The sequence below is a fragment of the Microtus pennsylvanicus genome, chromosome 11 (assembly GCF_037038515.1).
Source record: "Microtus pennsylvanicus isolate mMicPen1 chromosome 11, mMicPen1.hap1, whole genome shotgun sequence".
Classification (NCBI taxonomy): domain Eukaryota; kingdom Metazoa; phylum Chordata; class Mammalia; order Rodentia; family Cricetidae; genus Microtus; species Microtus pennsylvanicus.
Genome location: NC_134589.1, coordinates 4,041,755 through 4,062,786, shown reverse-complemented (window position 1 = coordinate 4,062,786; position 21,032 = coordinate 4,041,755). Strand labels below are relative to the sequence as shown.

General features: G+C 54.8%; 2 protein-coding genes across 3 annotated transcripts in view; one reads left to right on the top strand and one right to left on the bottom strand.

Annotated features, from left to right (window-relative positions):
* The window catches only part of Pgs1 (phosphatidylglycerophosphate synthase 1), a 38,249-nt gene extending 28,212 nt beyond the window's left edge, over window positions 1–10,037 (top strand). Inside the window, exons 8-10 of the mRNA XM_075989968.1 lie at window positions 2,816–2,964; window positions 6,871–6,996; window positions 9,529–10,037. Of these exons, the coding sequence (XP_075846083.1) occupies window positions 2,816–2,964; window positions 6,871–6,990 (269 nt within the window). The 3' untranslated portion in view covers window positions 6,991–6,996; window positions 9,529–10,037. The remainder of the gene's footprint in view (window positions 1–2,815; window positions 2,965–6,870; window positions 6,997–9,528) is intronic.
* The window catches only part of Dnah17 (dynein axonemal heavy chain 17), a 107,021-nt gene continuing 95,184 nt past the window's right edge, over window positions 9,196–21,032 (bottom strand). Inside the window, exons 72-80 of one of the 2 annotated variants that reach the window (XM_075989966.1) lie at window positions 20,091–20,232; window positions 19,530–19,776; window positions 17,475–17,666; window positions 12,715–12,894; window positions 12,362–12,544; window positions 11,570–11,752; window positions 11,180–11,323; window positions 10,681–10,906; window positions 9,196–9,621 (exon numbers count right to left, since the gene is read on the bottom strand). In XM_075989966.1, coding sequence (XP_075846081.1) covers window positions 9,374–9,621; window positions 10,681–10,906; window positions 11,180–11,323; window positions 11,570–11,752; window positions 12,362–12,544; window positions 12,715–12,894; window positions 17,475–17,666; window positions 19,530–19,776; window positions 20,091–20,232 — 1,745 coding nt within the window. In that variant the 3' untranslated portion in view covers window positions 9,196–9,373. The remainder of the gene's footprint in view (window positions 9,622–10,680; window positions 10,907–11,179; window positions 11,324–11,569; window positions 11,753–12,361; window positions 12,545–12,714; window positions 12,895–17,474; window positions 17,667–19,529; window positions 19,777–20,090; window positions 20,233–21,032) is intronic. The other variant, XM_075989967.1, reaches the window with a different exon arrangement.

Here is a 21,032-nt window from a genome sequence, read left to right as displayed (position 1 = left end):
TCACTGAGATCCTCCTGCCTCTGCCTTCTGTGTGCTGGGACTAAAGGCCTGTGCCACTACTGGCTGTTGATAACTTGAGTTCTATCCCCAGAACCACATAAAGGTGAAAAGAGAGAACAAACCCCATGAAGTTGTTTGACCTCCATGCGTGGGCTCTGGCATGTGCAGCACTCCTCGCCGCCAGATTGTATGTCTCAGACATATACAATAATAATTTAAATAATCTTACCCCCCAAAAGTGATCTTATAGCCAGGTTGACCGATGCTGGGCTCCACTGTGTGCTGAGATCAAGCCCAGGACTCCTGCACGCTAGGCCAGTGGACCCCACCGCCCACTTCATTTTCATTCTGATAAGTAACAAGACTGTAGGGTTCTAGGTAGGGCATTCTCATCCACAAGTCACAAGGGTCTCTGGGCTCTGAGTCCAGGTCACTGTATTTATGCTAGTTACATGTTTTGTGACAAGTGCCAAGCCTTATAGTGACGTCTCCTGTTCCTAGCTGTCCTTGGTACTCGGTGCCACATAATGTCTCTTGTCTAGGAATAGCCCTGCCCTAGTCCACGCCCCAAACATCTTTTCCTTCCCAGACTATAGTCTTTCTTGCTGGTTCCTGGAATGGTGGAGACATTAGGGCCAAAGGTCAGGCTCTGGGGTAAGGAGCTGGGTCCTGGCAGCCAGTTAAGGTAGGGCTAGGAACTGGAGCTTGGGGACAGTAGGCCCTGAGGTTCAGCCTAGGAGCTGGGGTGTGGGGACAGTAAACCCTGAGGGTCAGCCTAGGAGCTAGGGCTTGGGGACAGTAAACCCTGAGGGTCAGCCTAGCAGCTAGGGCTTGGGGACAGTAAACCCTGAGGGTCAGCCTAGGTTTTTGAGGAGGCAGTGGAGGGAGCAGAAGTTACACTTCCCCACAAAGTCATAGTACTTTGGTACTTTTTATATATGGGAACCAGCCTGGCCCCTGAGGCAGGTGACCCCTTGTAGGGATAAGTCCTGCCCCTTAGGGGGCGTGTTCGCCTCGGGCTAATGTCTGCCTATAAATTTGGCGAGCGTGCTCCCAGCCATCGCTTCTGCTTTCCTGGTCTTCGCGGGAACGGTGGTTCTGTAAGTCTATTTCTACATTAAAGCTATAGATATATATATTTTTACAATCTGTCTGCATTCGTTTACGCCGTTACATTTTGGTGTCCAATGTCGGGCTATTTTGCCCCCGACTCAAGCTGGTAGCCCCCTAGCTAACACAGCACCCTCCCGGGTGCTGTTTTTCAGTTCGTGACTCCGGCCCCAGTGCCGAGTCTGAGACATACTCGGCCACACAGGCCCATTCTGCCTGCCTTGGCTAAGTTTTGCAGCGGAACCCCACTGCCTGAATTAGCAGAAGCTCAAGTACCTGCGGTTTTGCAACAACCCCTCTCTCTGAGCGAGATCAGGAGGGTGGTTGGCAGGTTGTCCCAAGCAGACCCAGGTGGGAGTAGTGGCGATGGCCCCACAGCAGCCAGTGGGAAGGATGCTCAGTCTTTTGAGACTGCTGGGGTTCCTGTCCCGAGGCTTCTCTTCCCCAGCTCCATGTTCTGGGGAAGCTCAGGTGGGGACAGAGGGCGGCTTAAGTACATGGACACCAGAGGTGTGGAAGAGCAGGCGTGGCCTGGATCCCTGGGAAGGGTGAGCCATCTGCAGCAGAGCTCAGAGTGTGGAGGTGGGGAGGGACATCTGCCTCCCCAGCTTCTGACTTCCTGCATAAGTAGAGGCTACTGCTAGAGCGGGCAGGAGACTTGGATGTGGCCTTCTAGGACAGGACACCAGTCACAGGAGTAAGCAGCAGCCTTTGTCCCGCTTGCTCAAGGTGTTCTTGGAAATGGTTCTGCGTGGACATTAGGAAGCCGTCTTTTGGTATAGTCGTATGTGTGTTCCATGCAGGCCAGGTGTCCGTGATGTTTGTGCGTGTCTGTAGGCCTCTGCGAGGGTCCTGTTGATGGGTGGCTGTGGTAGGAGCCTGTGAGTGCTTGGTCTTCCTGGAGCTGACAGGGTTTTCCAAGATGGGCTTTCCTGGGCTAGTAAGGGGAAGGGTAGAGGCTAGGCTAGCCCTTGGGGGAGGACTCAGGACTAGTTCTGCAGCTGGGCTGTGAAGCCTTGGATCTTGAGAGCATGGAAAAGGATGCAGAATGGGACCCGCCATGGGCATACCTAGTGGTACTTAAGATTCTTCTAGAACCCATGATCTTTATTTTAGACATGTCCCCACGTGTAGTGTGACATGGCAGTCTTTGTGGCACAGTGCCCAGGTGTCCTCTTACAGCAGTGCTTCTCTGTGTGGACAAACTCGGGGTGTCCTGAGGTAGAAAGGTAGACAGCTTGTATGCAGGCAGACCTGGCCCTACACCCGTGCCACCGCCTCCTCTGCCCATCTGCCTGTTAGTTCAGGGCTCCCAGGAGGGCTGGCAGGCTCTGGCCCACAGGGACCTTGAGCTGCACTTGACCAGCAGTAGACAATCGAAAGAGCTAGGGCTAGAGGCCTCTCTGGAAAAAGGCCCAGGGAGCAGTTAGGGACAGGAATGTCAGAGAAGACCCAAAGTTCCCTCAAAGGAGCCAGCTCCCTGCTTGGGACTTGAGCCGCAGCAGCTGTGGCAGAGAGCAGAGTGGCCTTACACGCAGCAGTCTGGAGCACCTTAATGGTCGTAGGCAGGAGTGTGAGCCTGGTTCAGCCAGCTCCCTGATGCTCGCCCCTGTTGGCCGCTTTCCTCCTAGGTTGAGACAGTGCGTGGCGAAGACTTGGCAGATGCTGAGCTCACTTCCTGTCTGCACATTTCCTTTTCCCGCAGGCCTCTGGCTGTACCTGGCAGGGAGCAGCCTGCCCTGCCTCACGTTGATTGGCTCTCCTAATTTTGGGTACAGGTCAGTTCACCGGGACCTAGAAGCCCAGATTGCCATCGTGACGGAGAGCCGAGCCCTGCAGCAGCAGCTCCATCAGGTTTGTTGGAGTGGTGGGGTTCTTGGGCACATGGGGTGCAGCCATGCCATTGGTGTTCTCACGGGCGGCTTTTGCTGTAGTCATTTCAGATAGGGAGCGAGATTCAGCAGACAGGCAGACAGAGTGTGTGTGGGGGGGGGGGAGAAACTGGGTCCCTCAAGTCTAAGAGGAACCTTGGAAAGCCAGGCAGGCCCTGACCTGTAGCACTGTCAGGATAGGCTTGTACCCCACTCTGGGGCCTTCCCCTCTCTCCATGCTAGAATAGGCCACCATTTCCTCACTGGGACATGGGTATTGCAGAATGGGGTCCAGTCTTTTCTAAAAGCGAGGGTGAATCTCAGGGTTGACCTTGTCCCCCACCCCCTTTAGAGCGAACAACAGAAAGCTGAGAATTCGTGCATGCTCTCCCTGTGAGTTCTCCTGCACCAGGCTCCGCCTTCAGAGCCCTGGACTGTGGTCTTGGAAGCAGGAGCCCCTGTGTGGGTTGAACAAGATTTCCACTGGGGTCTTGGAATGCAGGACCCTTGCTCCCAGCCAGACCTCAGGAACACCACCCATTGGCTTTTATTTTGATTATTTTTTAGCTGTGTATGTTATGTGTGTATGAGATGTGAGTGAGATGTGCATTTGCCATGACACCTGTATGAGGGTTAGAGGTCAGTTCATTGTGAATTCTCCTACTGTGGGTTTCAAGACTGAACAGCTTTATGTCTGAGCCCTTAGACTCCAGTGTTCAGGAGTCACGGCTACAGTATGCTCAGAGCCCTTGCCTGATGGGTGAGGAAGTAGAATTGCTTTGTTCTTTGGACTTGCTACTGTGTCTGGGAATTGTCACTGAGGGCCAGGTGCCAGTAAGGGCTTTGTGACTGGGCAAGAGGAAGTGACAACAGCCATGCCCTGTGTTCAGTTGGGTGACTGGGTGTGCTAGCAGAGTTCCTTCTGAAGAAAGGCATCTATGACTGAGGACACTCTGAGGCCAAGGGCTTCCCATAACAGAGCAACTGCCAGCTTGGGAGCCGGGCTGTGGAGGAGAGGAGCCTGTGGCTCTGGGCTGCAGGGTCTCCTGGCCTGTTGTCCCTGCTGCAGGGAGCTGTGTGCGCAGACGCCTCCATGGAGAGAGCTGTGTGCGCAGACGCCTCCATGGAGAGAGCTGTGTATGGTTCTGGCCCAGGCAAGGACGAGTTATGGGTGATTTCGGCAGGCAAGTGCCTAGGCCTGTGCCCTGGATCCTAGTGCTGACAAGACCCCGCTTCCTGAGATGGGAGCTAAACCCACATCCTGGATCTTGAGAAAGGCCTGGCTGGTTGTGGTCTGAGCTGACTTCTCAAATGACATACTTGGGATATTTTCTTCCCAAACCTATCTCCCAGGGGCTTTTGATGGTGGGAAGGTGGCTGTTCATGCGCATTGATTCAGGGTCTGTGAAGTGCAGAAATGTGTTTCTAGATGGGTCCATTTGCTTCAGTATACTTTAAGGCCTGCAGCTGGCCTCCTGACCCTTCAGTGTCTGATTGCGCCATGTGGTAGAAGCTGCACATGCCCAGCCTCCAGCCTGTAGCGCTACAGTCTGCGGTCCCTGCACTCAGAAGGCCTGCTGCAGTTCTCCTGGGACCCAGGGAAGGGCCCTGTCTGGGTATTGAGTCTTGAAAATGGAAGATATTTTTATCAGAGCCTGACTCCCTCCCTGGTAGAGTAAACAATAAAAACCGAAAGCTTCCTGGTTGTGTTCAGAGAACACAGCTTTTCTCTGTGACCTAAGAGGCTCCTTGCACAGAGCTGTGACCTCTACCAGCTGACTTCCTTCTCTGTCCCTGCTGTGGCGTCTGTGAGGACACCGAAGCACTTCTGGTAATTTAATTGAGATCTTGGCTGGGTGTTTACTGAAGAGCTGAACTGGAGCTGGGTCTGTGGAGACTTTGCCCCTCCCCCAGAGGCCAGTGTTCTTGACTTGGGGACTATCGTGATGGGAAAGACAGCTGTGGGGACACAGTTTGAAAGTTTGGTGTGGACAATGGCCTCAGGATGCTGCCATCGTGATGAAGGTCACAGGTGTGGAAGGTTCAGGAGAGGTAAAGGCAGGCACTGGGTCCCCACCTCTGTGGGCAAAGCCTTTCTGCAGGGGCTTGGGTGAGGCACCTTCTCCTTGTTGGCTGGAGGAACTGCTGAGGAGTCTGTTCCTTCCTGTGGGTGCTGCTGCCCTGTGAGGCTCTTGTCAGGCTCCTGTGCTGATGGTTACCATGCTGTGACCTTAAGTGTGGGTGCAGATGTGATCCAGCTGCTCATGGACATGCGGGTGGAAGAGGACCGTGTGGTGGGACACCCACAGCCTAATAGCATTGAAGGCAAGCGTGTCTGTCTTAGTCTTTATTAGCACCCTTCCTGTGTGTGTGCGCACGTGTGCACATGCCACATGAACGTGGAGGTCAGGACAGCGCGAAGGAGCCCGTTCTCGCCTACTCTGCAGGCTGTCAGGCTTGGCGGCAGTGCCTTCACCAGCAGCCGTCACCCGCCCACACGTGGGTTTAGAACTCGGCTTTAAAGTGAAAGTTTAAACATGGTTTGCAGCAGAAGAAACTGTCTCTCATTCTTTGTTCTGGGAGCCTATGGGGAGGCCTGACTCTTGGCCTTCCAAGTCCAAGGAGCCAACCACTGTGGGTGGGAAATGCTTAAGGAGAATTGCTCTCCTACCTGGACATGCCCAGGCTTTGTCTTGTAGCCCCTGAAGAATGAAGTGTAACATCATACATGGCGTCAATATATTAGATATTTACAACTGCATTAGGGGAGGAACCCTGAGCTGAAAAGTCTGTGAGACAGGCCTGGAGAGCAGGGTGTGTATTGCTCTTGTAGAGGACCCAACTTTGGGTCCCAGCATCCGCATCAGGAGGCTCACAATGGCCTGTGACTTCAGCTCTGGGGGATCAGATGCCCTCTCCAGCATCTGTGGGCACCGCATGCATGCGCTCATCTCTGTGCAGACACACATCAAAGTTCATGTGAGAGGCAGGCCAGGCGGCTTATGCCTGTCATCCCAGCATCTCTGAAGCTGACCCAGGACTGCAAATTCAAGGTCAGCTCAGGTAACTTCTTGAGATCCTGTCTTAGAGTTTTAAAAACAAATGGGGCTGACTGGGGGCTGCAGCTCAGCGGCAGAGCGCTCGCTCACCTAGTAGGCACTAGACTCTAGGCCCAGTTGCCAGCACTGTTTTTTTTTTTTAAAAAAAATTAAAGTAAAAGTAGATCTCCCTGAGGATCTCCATGCCACCATTTGATGGGGGGATTTGAGCATCTGCAGGTTCTGGTGTCTGTAGTGGTCATGGATTCCAAGGGACCAGATATACATATATGTCTGTCTCATGTCTGACTTCTGTCACTTTGCTCTGTGACGTCAGTCTGACATCGCTTTGTCATCTGGGTTAATTCATAAGTGAGTGTTGGATGTTTAGGTGGTTTCCAGCCTTTCCCCACCGTGAATACGGCCACCGCAGATGTCTGTAGCTCTGAGTGTGGTTAAGGGCAGAGGTGCTTTCTTGGTGAGCGTCACTTTCCACCAGCAGCGTTGGCTGGCGGCACAGGGTAACTGCGGTGTGGTGGAAGGGAAGCTGTGCTTTCCTGTGCTGGGGGTAGGACTCGGGGTCCGTGCACAGGCTGGGCTAATCCTGCCCTAACTGGAGCCCTCCTCAGAACCCTGTTTATTACTTTACCTCACACTGATCCTTTTTGTGAGGGGTGAGCAGCTAAAGTGGTTTCTCACCGCTGTAACTTCAGCCAATTCACAGCATTGAGAGAGGGAGCCAAAGTCCTCAGGAAGACGTGTGGGTGGCATCGCTGTTGTGCCAGGTGGTGCTCGAGTATCGCAGGCTGACCCATACACACTTGGTGCTGACTGTCCTCTCTCTTCCTCAGGAGCAGGAGCAGCTCTACTTGAGATCAGGCGTGGTGTCGTCTGCGACCTTTGAGCAGCCAGGTCGGCAGGTGAAGCTGTGGGTGAAGATGGTGACCCCACTGATCAAGAACTTCTTCTGACAACAGGCAGGTGCTGGGAACTCAGAGGAGGCCAGTTGTTCCTCAAGGCTGGACCTTGAGGGGACCCTGTGGCCTTGTTCCTTCCTTTGCCACAGAACAGTGTTTGTGGTCGTGGACAGTCTTAAAGCAGGTGCTGAACTTTGTTCTTTCTCCCTCCCCTCAGTGCTGCTGCTGCCCAGGGCTAGAGCCAGCAACCTCTGCTTTCTGCTGTTCCTGCCCAGGGGTCCAGAGGGCAGTGGGGGGTCCTTTCCTTCCCTGGTCTCTGCTGAGTGTGGCTATGTGGCTGACAGTGCTCAAGGGTGGAGGAACTGTTCTGGTGTGCACTGGGTGGGGGGTACGGTGACACGTGGTAGACTGTCTCCCTGACGTGCAGCAGGTTAGTGGGGGTATCAGAGAGGTAGCTGTGAGTTCTCGTTGGCTTGGGATATACTCTGCCTGCCCAGCAGCCTGAGCGAATGTTGGTCTGTCTGGTGGAGAACATGGTGGCCTTTTGAGTTACCACGCTGTGCAGACCTCTGCAGAGCTGACCACCGTGAGCCACGGGGTCTCTGGATCTTTGCCCCTGCCCCTTTGTCATACCTTCAGTTTTACTCTGAGACAAAGGTTCAGCAGCCCTGGTGGCCTCCAGTGCTAGTGTTAAGGTGTGCGCCACCGTACCTGGTCAGATTTGGTGGCTATCTCACAGCAGGCCATCCCAAGTGCATGTGTCTTGGGCGTTTCTAGAAGCCTGCTTGCCTACCCACTCCTCCCCAGGGTCTCTGAGATGTGGCTGCAAACTTCATTTGCTGCTGCCAGTCCAGCCTGGTGTGTGGAGAAGAGCCTCCTGTAGAGGAGCCCTCTGCAGCAGAGATGGCTGCCTCGACATCTCAGTGGCTGTGACTGAGCGACTGTCACCATTACTGCTGTAGAAGGTGGGGCTCCAGAGTCAGGAACACCTAGCCTTCCACAGGAAGACAACTGCCTTCAGGACTGTGACCCAGGGCCGACTGACATGAGCCACAGCAGCTGCTTGGAGAGGCTGAGGGAGCTCTTGCACTTTCTGCCCTGGGCTGAGCCCTGTCCTCTGCCTGCCACCTTTGGAATCCTGGGTTGGTTCTACCTCTGTCTCTCTGCACACCTAGGCTCCCTAATTCTGACTCCAGGACTTTGTTCCAGATCCCTGAAGGTAACTTGGCCTTTGGGAAGTTTGGAGAATTACTGTTTTTGGAGAATTACTGTTTTATTTCAGACTCCAAAGGCAAAACTGGAAGAAAAAAAAAAACCTGATTTGTGTTTATTTGAAGGGATTGGAACAAAGTTGCCTGGAGCTGTGCTAGCCTAGCAATCTTCTGGGGCTGCGGTGACCCCTCCTGGCCAGCAGAGGCAGATGTTCAGTAGCTAGGCCTGAAACTCCTCTGTCCTCATTGGGGGCTCAGGCATCAGAGCCATGTTCACAGGAGGTCAGACAAGCTGGGTGGTGTTTCCTTGTGGCTTTGAAGTTTAGAAACCCACGTGGTGCCTGCTCCCCAGGGAGCCCTCTCCCGGCACCCTCTTGTCTCTCTACTTGCTTGTAGCCTGATGACTTGGCTGCACATCCAGCATCAGCACCGCCCAGTCCTAAGGGCCTCAGCTAGCGTCACCTGTCTGCTCACCATCACCTGGGGCCATTGGTTACCAGGGAGTGTGTGTTAGGTGCAAAAACCACGGAGCAGCCCGGTTAGCGGGAGTGTTCTCAGGGACGTGTGCACTGAGTGTGTGGGAGACAGAATAGACAAAGCGCAGTGTTTATGGGGGGCGGGGTTTGCTACCCTGGAACACTATTCCTTAGGAGAAACCTTTAACCCCAGAGCACGACATGGCGACAGTGGTTCCTGCTCACTGTGTTCCATGTGGTGGCTTCACTGGGGAAGGATGGCTGCGCAGCTCGCATGGCGGCACCTGTGGCATGGTTTGCTTGTTGTAGTGCAGGGACTTCAGGCGTTCTCTTTGAGAGCCCAGTGTGGGTGCTGCTGTGTGGAAGGCGCACCTGGGCTTGTGTGCAGTATCAGGCCGGGGTGAGGGCCGCACCCTAACCCTCCTGCTTTGCCGGGAGATAAGCTCACTCCTCCCTAAGGCAGGATTTGGGGGTTGGTGCCCAGGATGTTTGCTCCCAGCTGCTGGGAATCGGCTTCACTGCTGGGCTGGGCCCTGGGTGACATCAGGCACTAAGTGCAATCAGACTGGCACAGTGACTGCAATTGTTTTAATCTGTGCCCCATCCACCACCTCTGCACAGTAGTCCAGGGGCACTGGATTTGTAAGAAGTAAAAAAAAAAAATTGCTTCAGTTCCTGTAAAGTTACAGTTGCGCGGGAAGCAAGGGCAGTTTTCTGATTGGAGCCACATGGGGTCGGGCGCTGCAGCAGCTACACCTGCAGGAGCAGCGCCACCGCTGCAAGGATCCACTTGGCGGCCTTTTCTTTGGTCTTCAGGTTAAAGGTCCAGACGTAGGTTGGGCCTCGGATACGCGTCTTGTACACAGGGCATTCATAGATGTTCTTGGTCTCCATTCGGTCCACAGGAATGGCCTTGATGAAGATGACAGGCATGACTGGCGTGAGGTCCTTTAGCCGTGCTTCAGCAATGACTCCGGTCTGGGTGTCCCAGCGAGCTCCTGTGGGCACAACGTAGCTGATGGCCTGGGTATTGTATGGGAGGCTGAGCCACTGTTTGGAGTGCTGACCATGAATAAGGGAGGCACCAGCAGAGATAGAGGCCTGGCCTCCGACCTCTCTGATCTTTTCAGAGACAGGCCAGTGAAGTGGGAGCCCTGAAGAGCTCAGGCCAGGTGTAGTAGTGCCAAACATGGGTACGCACTGAGGACTTGGAGGTGACCCTGCGTGCCGAAATGGCTCTGAGGCTCATCTCAGCCTTCTGAGTGTCAGCGACAGAAACTGGCTGCGGCTGACGATTCCAGCACTGTCCCTTCCTGTGTAATGAATGTCTACCCTCTGTGTACATAGGGAATAAGTTATATACACACACACACATATATATATATATGCCTATATAAACACTGTCTGCCCTTAACCAGACTGCTGTCGTCTCTTGTCCTATCCAGGGGCGCTCATGTGTTGGGCGTGGCTTTCCACAGTAAACGTGGAGAATGGGGGTGTGAGCCTCTGCTGGCTAGGGACCGACACAGCACAGGAGCCATGGCTGGAGTGGGTCTGAGGACACAGCCTTCTTACCTGGCTGGCTGGGTAATGAATTCTGATGGGCACCTCTACCTCTCTGCCCTCCTGTTGTCCTGGCTTCATTGGGCAGCCTGGCCAGCCTTCCTCCTTGAAGCCTTTGCTTGGGGGAGCCTCAGGAGCTCCCAACTCAACAAAGCTCCTGCCTCAGTGTGGAGGCCACATTCCTCATCATGTCTAAACTGTTTAAATGATGCGTACAAATGCTCCTGTCTTAGTAGAGCCCAGGCTGGCTGGGACCTTCCTACTGCCCATAGAGTTCCAGCAATCCTCCAACCTCAGCCTCCCAGGTGCTACAACTGTAGCGTGCACACCATACTCAGCTTGGAATGGGTTTCTGGTCCAGGCCTCAGCCCATCAGTCCCCTCTAAGGTTCAGGGTGGCTCCAAGCCCAGCCACTCCTACCCTAGGCTTGCTCAGCCTGTCTCATCCCCTGCTGAGTGGGAGTGGCTCTGGAAGCTTTCTAGACGGACAGTTACCTTCCATGAAGAGCCCGTACACGTAGGAGCCCTCTCGGGGAGGAGCTGTCATGTCCTCTCGGTTCTTCTTCGTCACCTCTACAGACAGACACATCTTGTCCAGGGGCCACTCGTTTTTCCTTGCCATGGACTGCATGATGGCTGTGAGGAACGACTGCGGGTTGAAGAAGCCGGCCAGCCACACAGTGGTGGGCAGGGCGAAGTCTGTCGTCCAGGCTTCGAGCTCCTGCAAGGAAGCATGGTTGCTGAGGCTGGTTTCACCAGAGAGCCCGCAGCCTCCCGTGAGGGAATGGCCCAATGTTAGACGGTAACCTGGGGCACAGAAGCAGCTTTTGCTCTTGCCTTTGCTGCGTAGAGAGAGCGTCCTGCCCCTCCTTGGGAAGTCAGATGTCTGAGGGACTGAGCCAGGCCTTCCTACCTGCGTCAGCCCTGGTGGCTGCCGGGGACTCTGCGGCCATGGCACAAAGGTTCCTGGAGGCTCCGGGGTCCTGTGACTTACCCTGATACGCTGCAGCAGGTCGGCATACCAAGCCGCCAAGCCCATCATGGAGGGGTAGGCCCGGGCCACCCATGTATCAGGTACAGTGTCGTAGAACAGAGCCGTGGACAGGTCTTCCATGTCTGTTGTGATGGTCAGCTCACCCTAAGGGACGTGGTCAGGTCAGGATGGGGGATAGCCCTCACTGTATGTCCTGGGTTGCCAGCATGGCTCTCTGGCACCTCCAGAGGTCACAGCCAGGCAATAGCCCCCCTTCGTGGGCCTGTATTGGAGGGCACAGGATTCTAGACTAGGAGAGGGGAGGCCCGAGGTGTGCCACTGGCTGTCCCTCTGCGGCCCAGCCAGTTTTACAAGCCCCTGCCCATGCCCTGGTTGACCCGCAGTTTTGACCTTGAGCCCTAGGTTCAGCTCCTTCAGCGAGCGCCTCATCTCGTTGGTGAGGATGTTCATTCTCTCACATTCTTGGAAGGCGACGACCACATAGGGGGTCTTTTCAGCCGCTTTTGCCATGATCTCGGCCATGTTGAAGGTCTCTGGAATCTTCTCAAGGATTTCATCCAGCACAGCCTTCACCTGGAAGCCAGTGCCAGGCAGATTCTGTTACTGCGGCATTCACCCGGGTGGGTGGGTGGGTGTGGTTGTGTGTGTGTGTGTGTGTGTGTGTGTGCGCACGCGCACACTGCAGGCTCAAGTCTACCGGGGAAGAGGCAAGTAGGGTGGGGAGCAGCCACATTTGGCCGGGGTTGTGAGTGCATCAGGCCTGGTAGCCTAGTGACAAGGCACAAACGCTTCAGCTTCTTACCTCCTGTCAGTTGCCCTAGTGGGCTAAATCAGACCTGTGCCCACTAGCTTAGAGCTGAGGTGTGACAGGTCTTTTCCACGATGTAAGAGAAAGTGGGGCAGGTGCTGGAGCCTCGGGGTGCCGAGGCAGGCCAGGCAAAGGAGCTTACACAGTGTTCTGTCTCGTAGTGCCTATGAGCTCCATGTCCTAGGGGGGCCACTTTGCTGCACCCCACAGTTCTTTGCCAGTGATGTCTGTGGCCAGCTTTAAAACCACCCAAGGCTCAGGGACAGAGTGCGCCCAACTCGACAAACTGCCCAGGCTCTGTCCCCAGCCCGGGCTGCTTCCTACTGCTCTAGGCCCAGCCTGTCCGTGTTGCTGGGAGCATGGACAGGTCATACCTTTTCCTCACGTGACACCCCTGTGCCTGCTCCCGAGTCTGTCTCTTTGGGTTGCATTTCCAGGACTGTGCGGAACAGCTTCTCGGAGGTGACAGTAAGGAAGCCAATCTCTGCGTTGGGGTGCAGGCCATACAGGTAAGGACTCTCGGGGGGCAGGTTCTCATCGATGTACTCATGGTAGCCCTGGAAAGGGGTGGTTTATGTGTTGGGGTTCTCTCTGTCAAATACCTAAACCCCTAGAACTCAATTGGGCTTTTTTTTGGGGGGGTGGACCCTCAGGGAGTTGTCAAGATGGATTGGTCTTTGCTGTCCTGGTCACATATTGAGCCCCCAAGGCAGGGCACCCCTCTTACCTTGTAGTCCAGGTTGGGGGGGATCTGAAACCCGGGTGCCAGTAGCACCTCCCCTTCCAGCATCTCCACACGGATGTACTCTGCCAGGTAGGTCCTGCACAGCCGGCGGTCCCAATCATCTGTGATGTGTCCTCCATACATGATTTCACCGAAAAGGTAGCGGAGATCATCCCAGGGCACCTTAGGAAGGGGCAGGGGAACGTGAGGAGCGCCCCACCCCCACCCTCTGTCACTCACATCAGTGAGGCTAGAAAGCTCAGCAGGGTCTGCACCCAGGTTGCTTTCCTTCAGGTACACCTTTCTCCATTCCTGCACCTCAGTACCCGAGTCTCAGGCTAGTCCCTCTGAGACTCTGCTTTGGTTATGGTTTTAGGCTGGCTTCAGCCTCATGTCCTCCTCCATAGGTGCCCCAGGGGTCACGGGCCACCTGCTCCTTCCTGGTTCCCTGGGCTCTGTCAGCCTCAGCATCAGTCTGCATTCTATGCAACATCTGGATTCTGCTCTTGAGAGTCGGTGCTGGCCCTCGCATCTTTCATTGGCTAAAAGTCCAGTCAATTGTGTGTCTGATGTGGACCAGTGGGTCTTCTGACCCATGGGAACCTCTGTGGCCTCTTGTGGAGCCGTGCAGGTCTCTGTGGGAGCTGGATGCTCACAAGTCTAGCCAGAACCTTGGCTCCGTGGGCTTCTGGAGAAGATGTGCACACTCATAGCCTGGCACTGGCTGTCCTGTTGGGTCAGGTGGGCTTTCCTCCCTATTTTGTTTCCCTTCAGCCTACCTTCTGCCCAGCCCCACGTCCCTCGCCCTAGAATCACTGGCCAATACACACATGGTCTTTCAGAGCCTGGGTGACCCTTTATCCACAAAGCCTGGAGCTTCATTCGGCATGTAGCCCATTCCTGCTGCCCACAGCAGCCTGAGGGAGGGCAGGGAGCTGCGTCTGCACATTTTCATTTCCTGGCAGCCACTTGATGCAAAGTCAGTGGCTCTCTGACCTGTGACAGGCCAGCCGTGTTCCGGAGACACTCTTTCTGGTTGGCTGAGCCTGTGGACGGCACCTCTGCACCCTGGCTCTTGGAGCTGCTCTGCCACTCAAGTCTGCACAGCCGACTGTGGCTTGTACACAGACGCCCCTTCCTCAGGGATGATGGCTGGCACTTCTGTAACCACCACAGTGCCCTGCCTGAGAGCTTTTGGTGGAATTCTGGTGAAATTGGTTGATTAATCATTTGTCTTACTTAGTCTTGTGAACTTTCATTCAAAATACAAGGGTGCTCTGAATTCTCATCAAAGAATCTTATGTATAAAAATAAATAAGTAAATAAATAGGTCAGGATCCACATTTAAAACTTTGGAGAGTTGTGTGCATTGTGTGTGTGTGTGCGCGCGCGCGCATGCTTGTGGGGGGGCAGCACATGCAGTGACATGCATGTGGAGGTCAGAGGCCCACCTTGTTTGAGGCAGGATTTCTTTATTGCTGTGCACCCAGGCTAACTGATTCTTGACTTCCTGGGGCCAACATTATAGGCGTGGGCCACCGTGTCTGACTATGAGTGCAGAGATTACAGGCGTGGACCACCGTGTCTGACTATGAGTGTGCAGAGATTACAGGCGTGGACTATCATGTCTGACTGTGAACGTGTTGGGGACCTGAACCCAGGTCATCATGCTTAGGCATTCCGAGCTTTACCCACTGAGCCACCTCTGTGGTCCTGAATTGTTATTTTCTAACTTTGAAGTTTTCTGTTTAATTAAAAAATGCATTTTTAAAAATGAAGATGCATGGGTGGGTGTTAACTGAATGTAGGTGTGTGTAGTGCATGTGTGCCCGGTGCCCACGGAGGCCAGAAGAGGGCCTCAGATCCTCCGCTACCGGCGTTATAGACAGTTTGCACCACCATGTGGGTCCTTTGCGAGAGCAGCCAGTGCTCTTGGCCACCAGAGGGCCTAATCCCCAGAGAGACAGGTGGCTTCTCCCACCTGCTGCGCAAGCCCTGGTACTGTCCTTAAGGCAGGCTTGAGGGATGAGATGGCAGCCACTTGAAACACTACTACCTGAGGTCACTTTGCATCACACAGACCCATGTATCGAGGGAGAGTTCAGGGCTTCCACTGGGAGACATTGCGGTCACTGTCGGACATGGTGTTCTCAGCAGATTGGAGCCCACGTGCTTATGTGGCTGACTGAAGGTCCTCACACACTCCTGACAAGACCACCTCTCCCAGTCGTCTCCCCAGGGGTCCTCTGCTGGCATCTTCTGTTCGTGTTTGCTTAGGAGTGTCACGGGTGGAATGGCAGCCAGGGGCAGTCTCATCACCTACAGGTAGGGACTCTGTCCCTGCAGGCGGTGGTGTCTCCCCAGTTTGCCTTCCTGCTCCAGCCAGGCCGAGGTGGGTTGCTGGGACTGTAGTCCAGGTGGCATCATAGTACCCTGTCTGCATCACGGCTTCGTAGGGGCGAGGGGGGCGAGTGCCCCTACCTGCCTGCAGAATCACTGGAGTGGTCCTCAGAGGGACACTAGCAAGGACAGCTGTGAGATGGTGACCGACGATGCCATTGCTGCTGGAGATTGCTTAGTACCAGGCAGGACCTCTGCATGGAGGGGAAGTTCAGGGGTCCCGGAGCCTCTGGCCAGATGTTCTTAGGCTGCCCACAGGGAGCATCCTTCTCTCCTGACCCCAGGCTTAGTGTCTCACTTGCCTTTGACCATGGCCTCTCCTCTCTCGGGTCTCAGGTATCCCAGGCTGACCTTGGACTTGCTATGTAGCTGAGGGTGGTGACCTTGCACCCCATGCGCTCCAGACCCTCCTCCTTGGACCTCCTAGGTGCTGGGATTATAGGCAGGCACCACACCATGGTGTCTGTTGGGCTTTCTTTAAGGTGATGGCGAGTAGGAGGGGACTCCTGAGACCTGCATCTGATCCAGGATGCCTTCTGTTTGTCCTCAGCTGACCCCTGAAGCTCTGATACAGGCTGCCATCCCTGCGCTGTCAGCCAAGAAGCAGGCTCAGAGGGGGCTGAGAGATCCTGGTCTGTACGTGGAAATTCAAGCCCTCTCCCCACCGGCTGGGCACCGTGTCACCCCAGAGCAGGGCTGGGATCCGGCCACGTTTCCTGCAGATCAAGTTTACTTGCTGCTCGGTATGGTACACGGCTTGGTGCGCTTGACCATCAGCCTTTGAGGAGGACTTGGTGTCTTGTTCCCTTGGGACCCACAGTCTCTGTTGCTATTGAATTGGGGTGCCAAGAGCAAAGTAGAGAAGCCTGAGGTCTGGGTGCGTGTATCCTTCTGGCTTTTTCTTAAGAGAATGCTGGGTCTGAGCCCACTTCCAGGGTGGCAGGTACTGGGTAACCATGGGAGGTGGGGACTGCTGCTAGATCTAGCCTCTGAATGGCCAAGCCTTAGAGAGACTTAGCAGATGTGGCTGCCAGACCCAACTGAGGGACTGACACTTAGGGAGGGAATAAATAGGACTTTAGTGGACAGTGGAGCTGGCATCCAAACTCCACAGTCTGGTCCCAAACCTGTGCTCAGGCTCCAGGTCACACGTGGCCCCACGTTTTACCAGCACAGCCCCTGCTGTGTGCAGTCAGACCCCTGCACTGCACCCTGCCTGCCGGAGCTTCTAGAGGTTGAAATCCAGGGCCTTGGGCCACTCAGCCGCATCCCTAGCTAAATCACCCACGCTAGCCTCAAACTAGAGATGCTCCAGCCTCAACCTTTCCGAGCGCTGGGATTATGGGCGTGCACCTCCACGCCCACCTGAGACCAGCATCCACCTGCTATCTGCAGCTCCTTACATGTTTGTTGAGCTGGGATTATGGGCGTGCACCTCCACACCCACCCGAGACCAGCATCCACCTGCCGTCTGTAGCTTTTTGCGTGTTTGCTGAGAACACAAAGCACCACCCTGTCTTTTCTCAGGGATCTTTGGGCCCATCAGACCTGACCTAGTTTTGGGTGCATGCATGGTATGGCAAACTGTGTCTGTCCTCCGAGTGGACTTCTAGGGAAAAGATTTTATTTACCATCTTAAAAACAAAAAAAAAAGTGCTAGGCGGTGGTGGCACACGCCTTTAATCCCACCACTCGGGATCTCTAAGTTTGAGGTCAGCTTGGTCTACAGAGTGAATTCCACGGCAGCCAGGGCTACACAGAGAAACTATCTCGAAAAGCCGATAAATAAACAAACAAATAAATATAAAGAAGTGTATGCATTCATGTGGGTGAGCGCACATGCATGCAGGTGCCTGCAGAGGCCAGATCACCGGGTGCGGGAGTTTTAGGTGACCATGAGCCACCCTGTCATGGGTCCTGGGAGCTGAACTCGGATCCTTCAAAAGAGCAGCAAGTGCTTTTAGCTACTCAGTCGTGTCTCCAGCCCTCTAGTTACCATCTTACAACTCTGTGTGACTGGGCACGTGTAAGGTTACGCTAAGATGCATCACAGCCATGACCCAAGCTGTCCATCAAAATGCCCTTAGCACCAGCTCCTCCCTTCCCAGATGGCCTGGGACAAGAATGTGGGGCCCCGGGCACTCTAACTCATGGAGCCTGCGGCTCGCTGCTTGCTGGCAGCGTGTTTGATCAGTACCACGGCATCTTCGCTTCTCTATGAACGCTTTGCCAGGTGCCCACCTGTGTGCGCTTTCCCCAATGCTTTGACCATGATGCCAAGAACTGGAGGTAACTGGTCCAGACAGCCAGCAGGGGAGGGGGATTCAGGGGGTTGGGGGAGATCCTGGGTGCACCCTGCTCACCTTGGGGTTGGCTTCCAGGTAGTTGTAGAGTACATTGATGGAGATGGTGAGGTCCCCATTGTTGAAGGGGTATGACCGGTTCCAGCCCTGGGCACCGAACTTGCGCCTCTCGGCCACGACGGCGTGGAAGTAGCACAAGGCAAAGAGGATGCACTTGAACTCGATCTCCTTGGTGCACATCTCCAGGGTGTCCTGTGGGGGGAGACAACAAGAGGGAGCCAATAGGGATGGCTCTGCACAGAGATGCTCAGCTCTGCCTCTGACAGCAGGGGGTGGGGGTGGGGGGGCTAAAGCCCTTGGCTGGCCCAATCGGACCATTCCCTCACAGCAACCGCAGGGACGCTCATCTGAAGACCCAGGGAAGGTAATGCAGGGTTATTCCCCAGGAAATCCACACTACTGTGTTCCTGGTTTGTTTTCTATATGATAGACTTTTATTTATTTATTTATTTTTTTGCCTCTGGGTCTTCTACATATCAGGCTTGGCTGGAACTCACAATCCTATCTCGGTCTCTAAGGTTGCAGGCATGCACACCCACCCTTAATATACATTTAAACTTCAACATTAATTTACTGTGAATGTGTGTGCTGTGTGTGTGTGCACATGCATGCATGTGTGTAGGTCAGAGTTGGTTCTCTGCATCCTGCATGCTTATGTGTGGATTCTGGGGATGGAACTCAAGTTGGCGTGTTGGGTGACAAACTCTCTTGCTTGCTGAGTAACCTCACTGGCCCTCGAGTTTTTCATCATGACTTTGGGGTACCCCTACTTATTAAAAAGAAGTTGGCCGTGAACTGGGGTGTACCTACAGTGCCAGCACCTGAGAGGCTGCAGGCAGGCTGGGGGTGAAGGACCCCCGGCTCTGCCCGTGGTGTTCTACACATCTGTCACCCACAGACTTCTGCAAACGTAAAAAGGACACACAAAAGGTGGGGCTGGCCTCAGGTTTCGGCCGTGTGTGGACTGCAGCTTGCACCAGGACCCTGTGCACTGAGGTAGCCTCCACCATTGCTCCATGTGCTTCCTGTGCCCAAGGTCTACACCCACACCCATCACCAGACTGTCGTCTGCCAGCCAAGTCACGGGCTGCCCTTCAGTTGTCCCCGCGACTGCTGTGTGCTCCTGACCTTCAGCTCTCTCTGACAGTCACCCTTGGATGGCGGTGTAGGCATGGGTTATGGAGGACTCATAGTTCATGTATGAAGGGAGACACGGAAACTCCGTGTTCCTAATGTCCCCTCTGGGTAGGTGTGTGTGAGGAGGATGCAGGGTCCCAAAGCCTCAGAGGTTTAGGCTGCAGCCTGGAGAAGCAGTATGTGATACGGGAGGCTATAGCCAAAACCGTTGGGGGCAGTGAGGTGCTAGGGGCTTGCAGGAGCAGCGGCCCTGGGCTGACAAGTGGGAGGGCTACAGAGTCATTGAGGACTGGGAGGATGGGTCAGAGGAGCCCTGTGTGCAGAGGGTGTGTGGAAGGGCGGTAGAAACCCTCCCAGAAGCCCTAGGGTGCCAGGCAAGTCCCTGCATCTGCCTTCCTCTCTGGGGGGTACAAGAAGTCATGGTACCTGTCAGTGGAGAAGGGCCTGATCACCTGCTGCCCTGTTTAGGGCATTATCAGACTTCCATTGGGAACAGTGTCACGACCACCTGTCAGTCACCCACTGCCCCCAGCAGCGAGGCTTGGTGGCCCCAAATAAACTTCACACCTCCTGAGGGTGGGGTCAGGGGAGTACCTGGGACCTAGGATGGGACGTGGCCTCAGCAGCCACAGTAATGACGGGCACCCCTGCCAACTGACAGGGTCCTGAGGCTGGTCAGAGGCCATGGTGGTTCTGCGGTTTTGGGGGTTGATAGGTTTGCCCAGCCTTTGGGGGATGTACTTTAATGTGACGTGTGTGTGCGCATGTGTGTGTGTTGGTATGTGTGTGTGTGCTGGTGTGATGTGGGTAGGAGGCCAGTACAGAAAAACCTCTAGAACTTAGAGGTAAGTCTTGGCCTGCTGGGCCTCTGATTCCTTAGCCTGGCCATGGCGAGTCACCCAGTCTCACCCTCCCTACCTGAGTGAAAAGGTCCAGTGCCTTGTGCAGGTTGGCATACATGCCCGTGGGGGGCTCGTTGGTGATTTTGATGGCATTTTCCAGGATGCCTTGGGGGATGATGTGCGCCTCCGGGGTGGGGGCGGGCTCTGCGCTGATGAACACGCGGTAGTCCTCGTGGCTGCCCGAGCTGTAGCGTTCCACCTTCTTGTCCAGGGTGCTCAGCCATCTTGCCACCAGGTGGATGTTCTGCAGCAAGGAGCCCTGACTGAGACCCGGATGGACCCCCACTGATCCCCCAACACCGTCTGGCCTCTTAAAAGCACCCTGAGAAATACCCAGTAAGGTGGCTGCCCTATCCCGACCCCGTTTACTCTAACCGATGAGGGATGCTCCCTGTAACTAGCCATAGGGTGACCTTTGTCCCCCCCCCCCGGGCTCACAGCCTAGACAACATGGTCCCCAGTACTCCTCCTGGAGCTAGGGAGGGCTGTGGAGGAGCTCCATGCTGAGGAAGGGTGGGGGTGGTACCCCAAGCACGGGGAGGGTCTGTTCCGTGCCCAGTGACATGGCCCTGGTGGCAGAGGAGTCCTCACCTGCAGAATGACCCAATGTCCTTTCTCGGCAGCCACGTCCAACGCATTCTCAGCCACCACCTCTTGTCCTTGACCCAGGGACACGTTATGGAGTTTCCCATTGTCAATGGTAAATCCCAGTTTTTTCCCTAAAGAGGGGAAAAACAGGAAAAGCACAGGGGTGATTCAGAACAGTGGTTCAGGCTCTGCGGTCCATAGCCAGGAACACCATATGCCTCCCGTCTTGTTTATCGCCGGGGGAAACACACATCCCGGAACACGGCCGTGCTTCAGCCATCTGGAAAGGTGTGGCCCGGGGACATTCGGGAAATGGGTCATGCTGTGCAGCTGCCTCTCTGGTACCACCATCACCACTCCAGGTCTCGTGACCTTGAACAGTGTGACTCCCTCTCCACTCCCCTTGCCCGAAAATTGCTTGGTTGCCCTACAACCCTGTGGATCAGCCTGTCCTGGACATTTCATGTAAATGAGATCACACACTCTTTGAGACCTTCCCCAGTGGCTTCACCACCGGCTTGCGTGAGCCCCATGCTTTCAAGTTTTATCCATGAAGTAGTATGGATTTGGTTCACGGCAGAGTAACAGCCCATAGCGTGCGTGCGTGCGTGTGCGTGATGGGTAATTTTGGTTGTTAGCATGACTGGGTATAGATTTGCCATAGAAACTCCATTCTAGATATCTCTAGGAGGAGGTTTCAAAAACGGAGGACAGTACACCCTGAATGTGAGTGTACCGTCCTGTGAGCTGGGGTCCAAGGAGAACTGGGCAGAACCGCTAACTGCAGTGTTATAATGTGACCGGCCATCTCAGGCTCCTGCCACGGTGCCTTCCCCACCTCAAGAGACAGAACCCTCACACTGTACCAAATAAATTCTTAGGTTACCGTTATCAGGCTTTTGTGTTTTGTTTTGTTTTTGGTCCCAGCTGT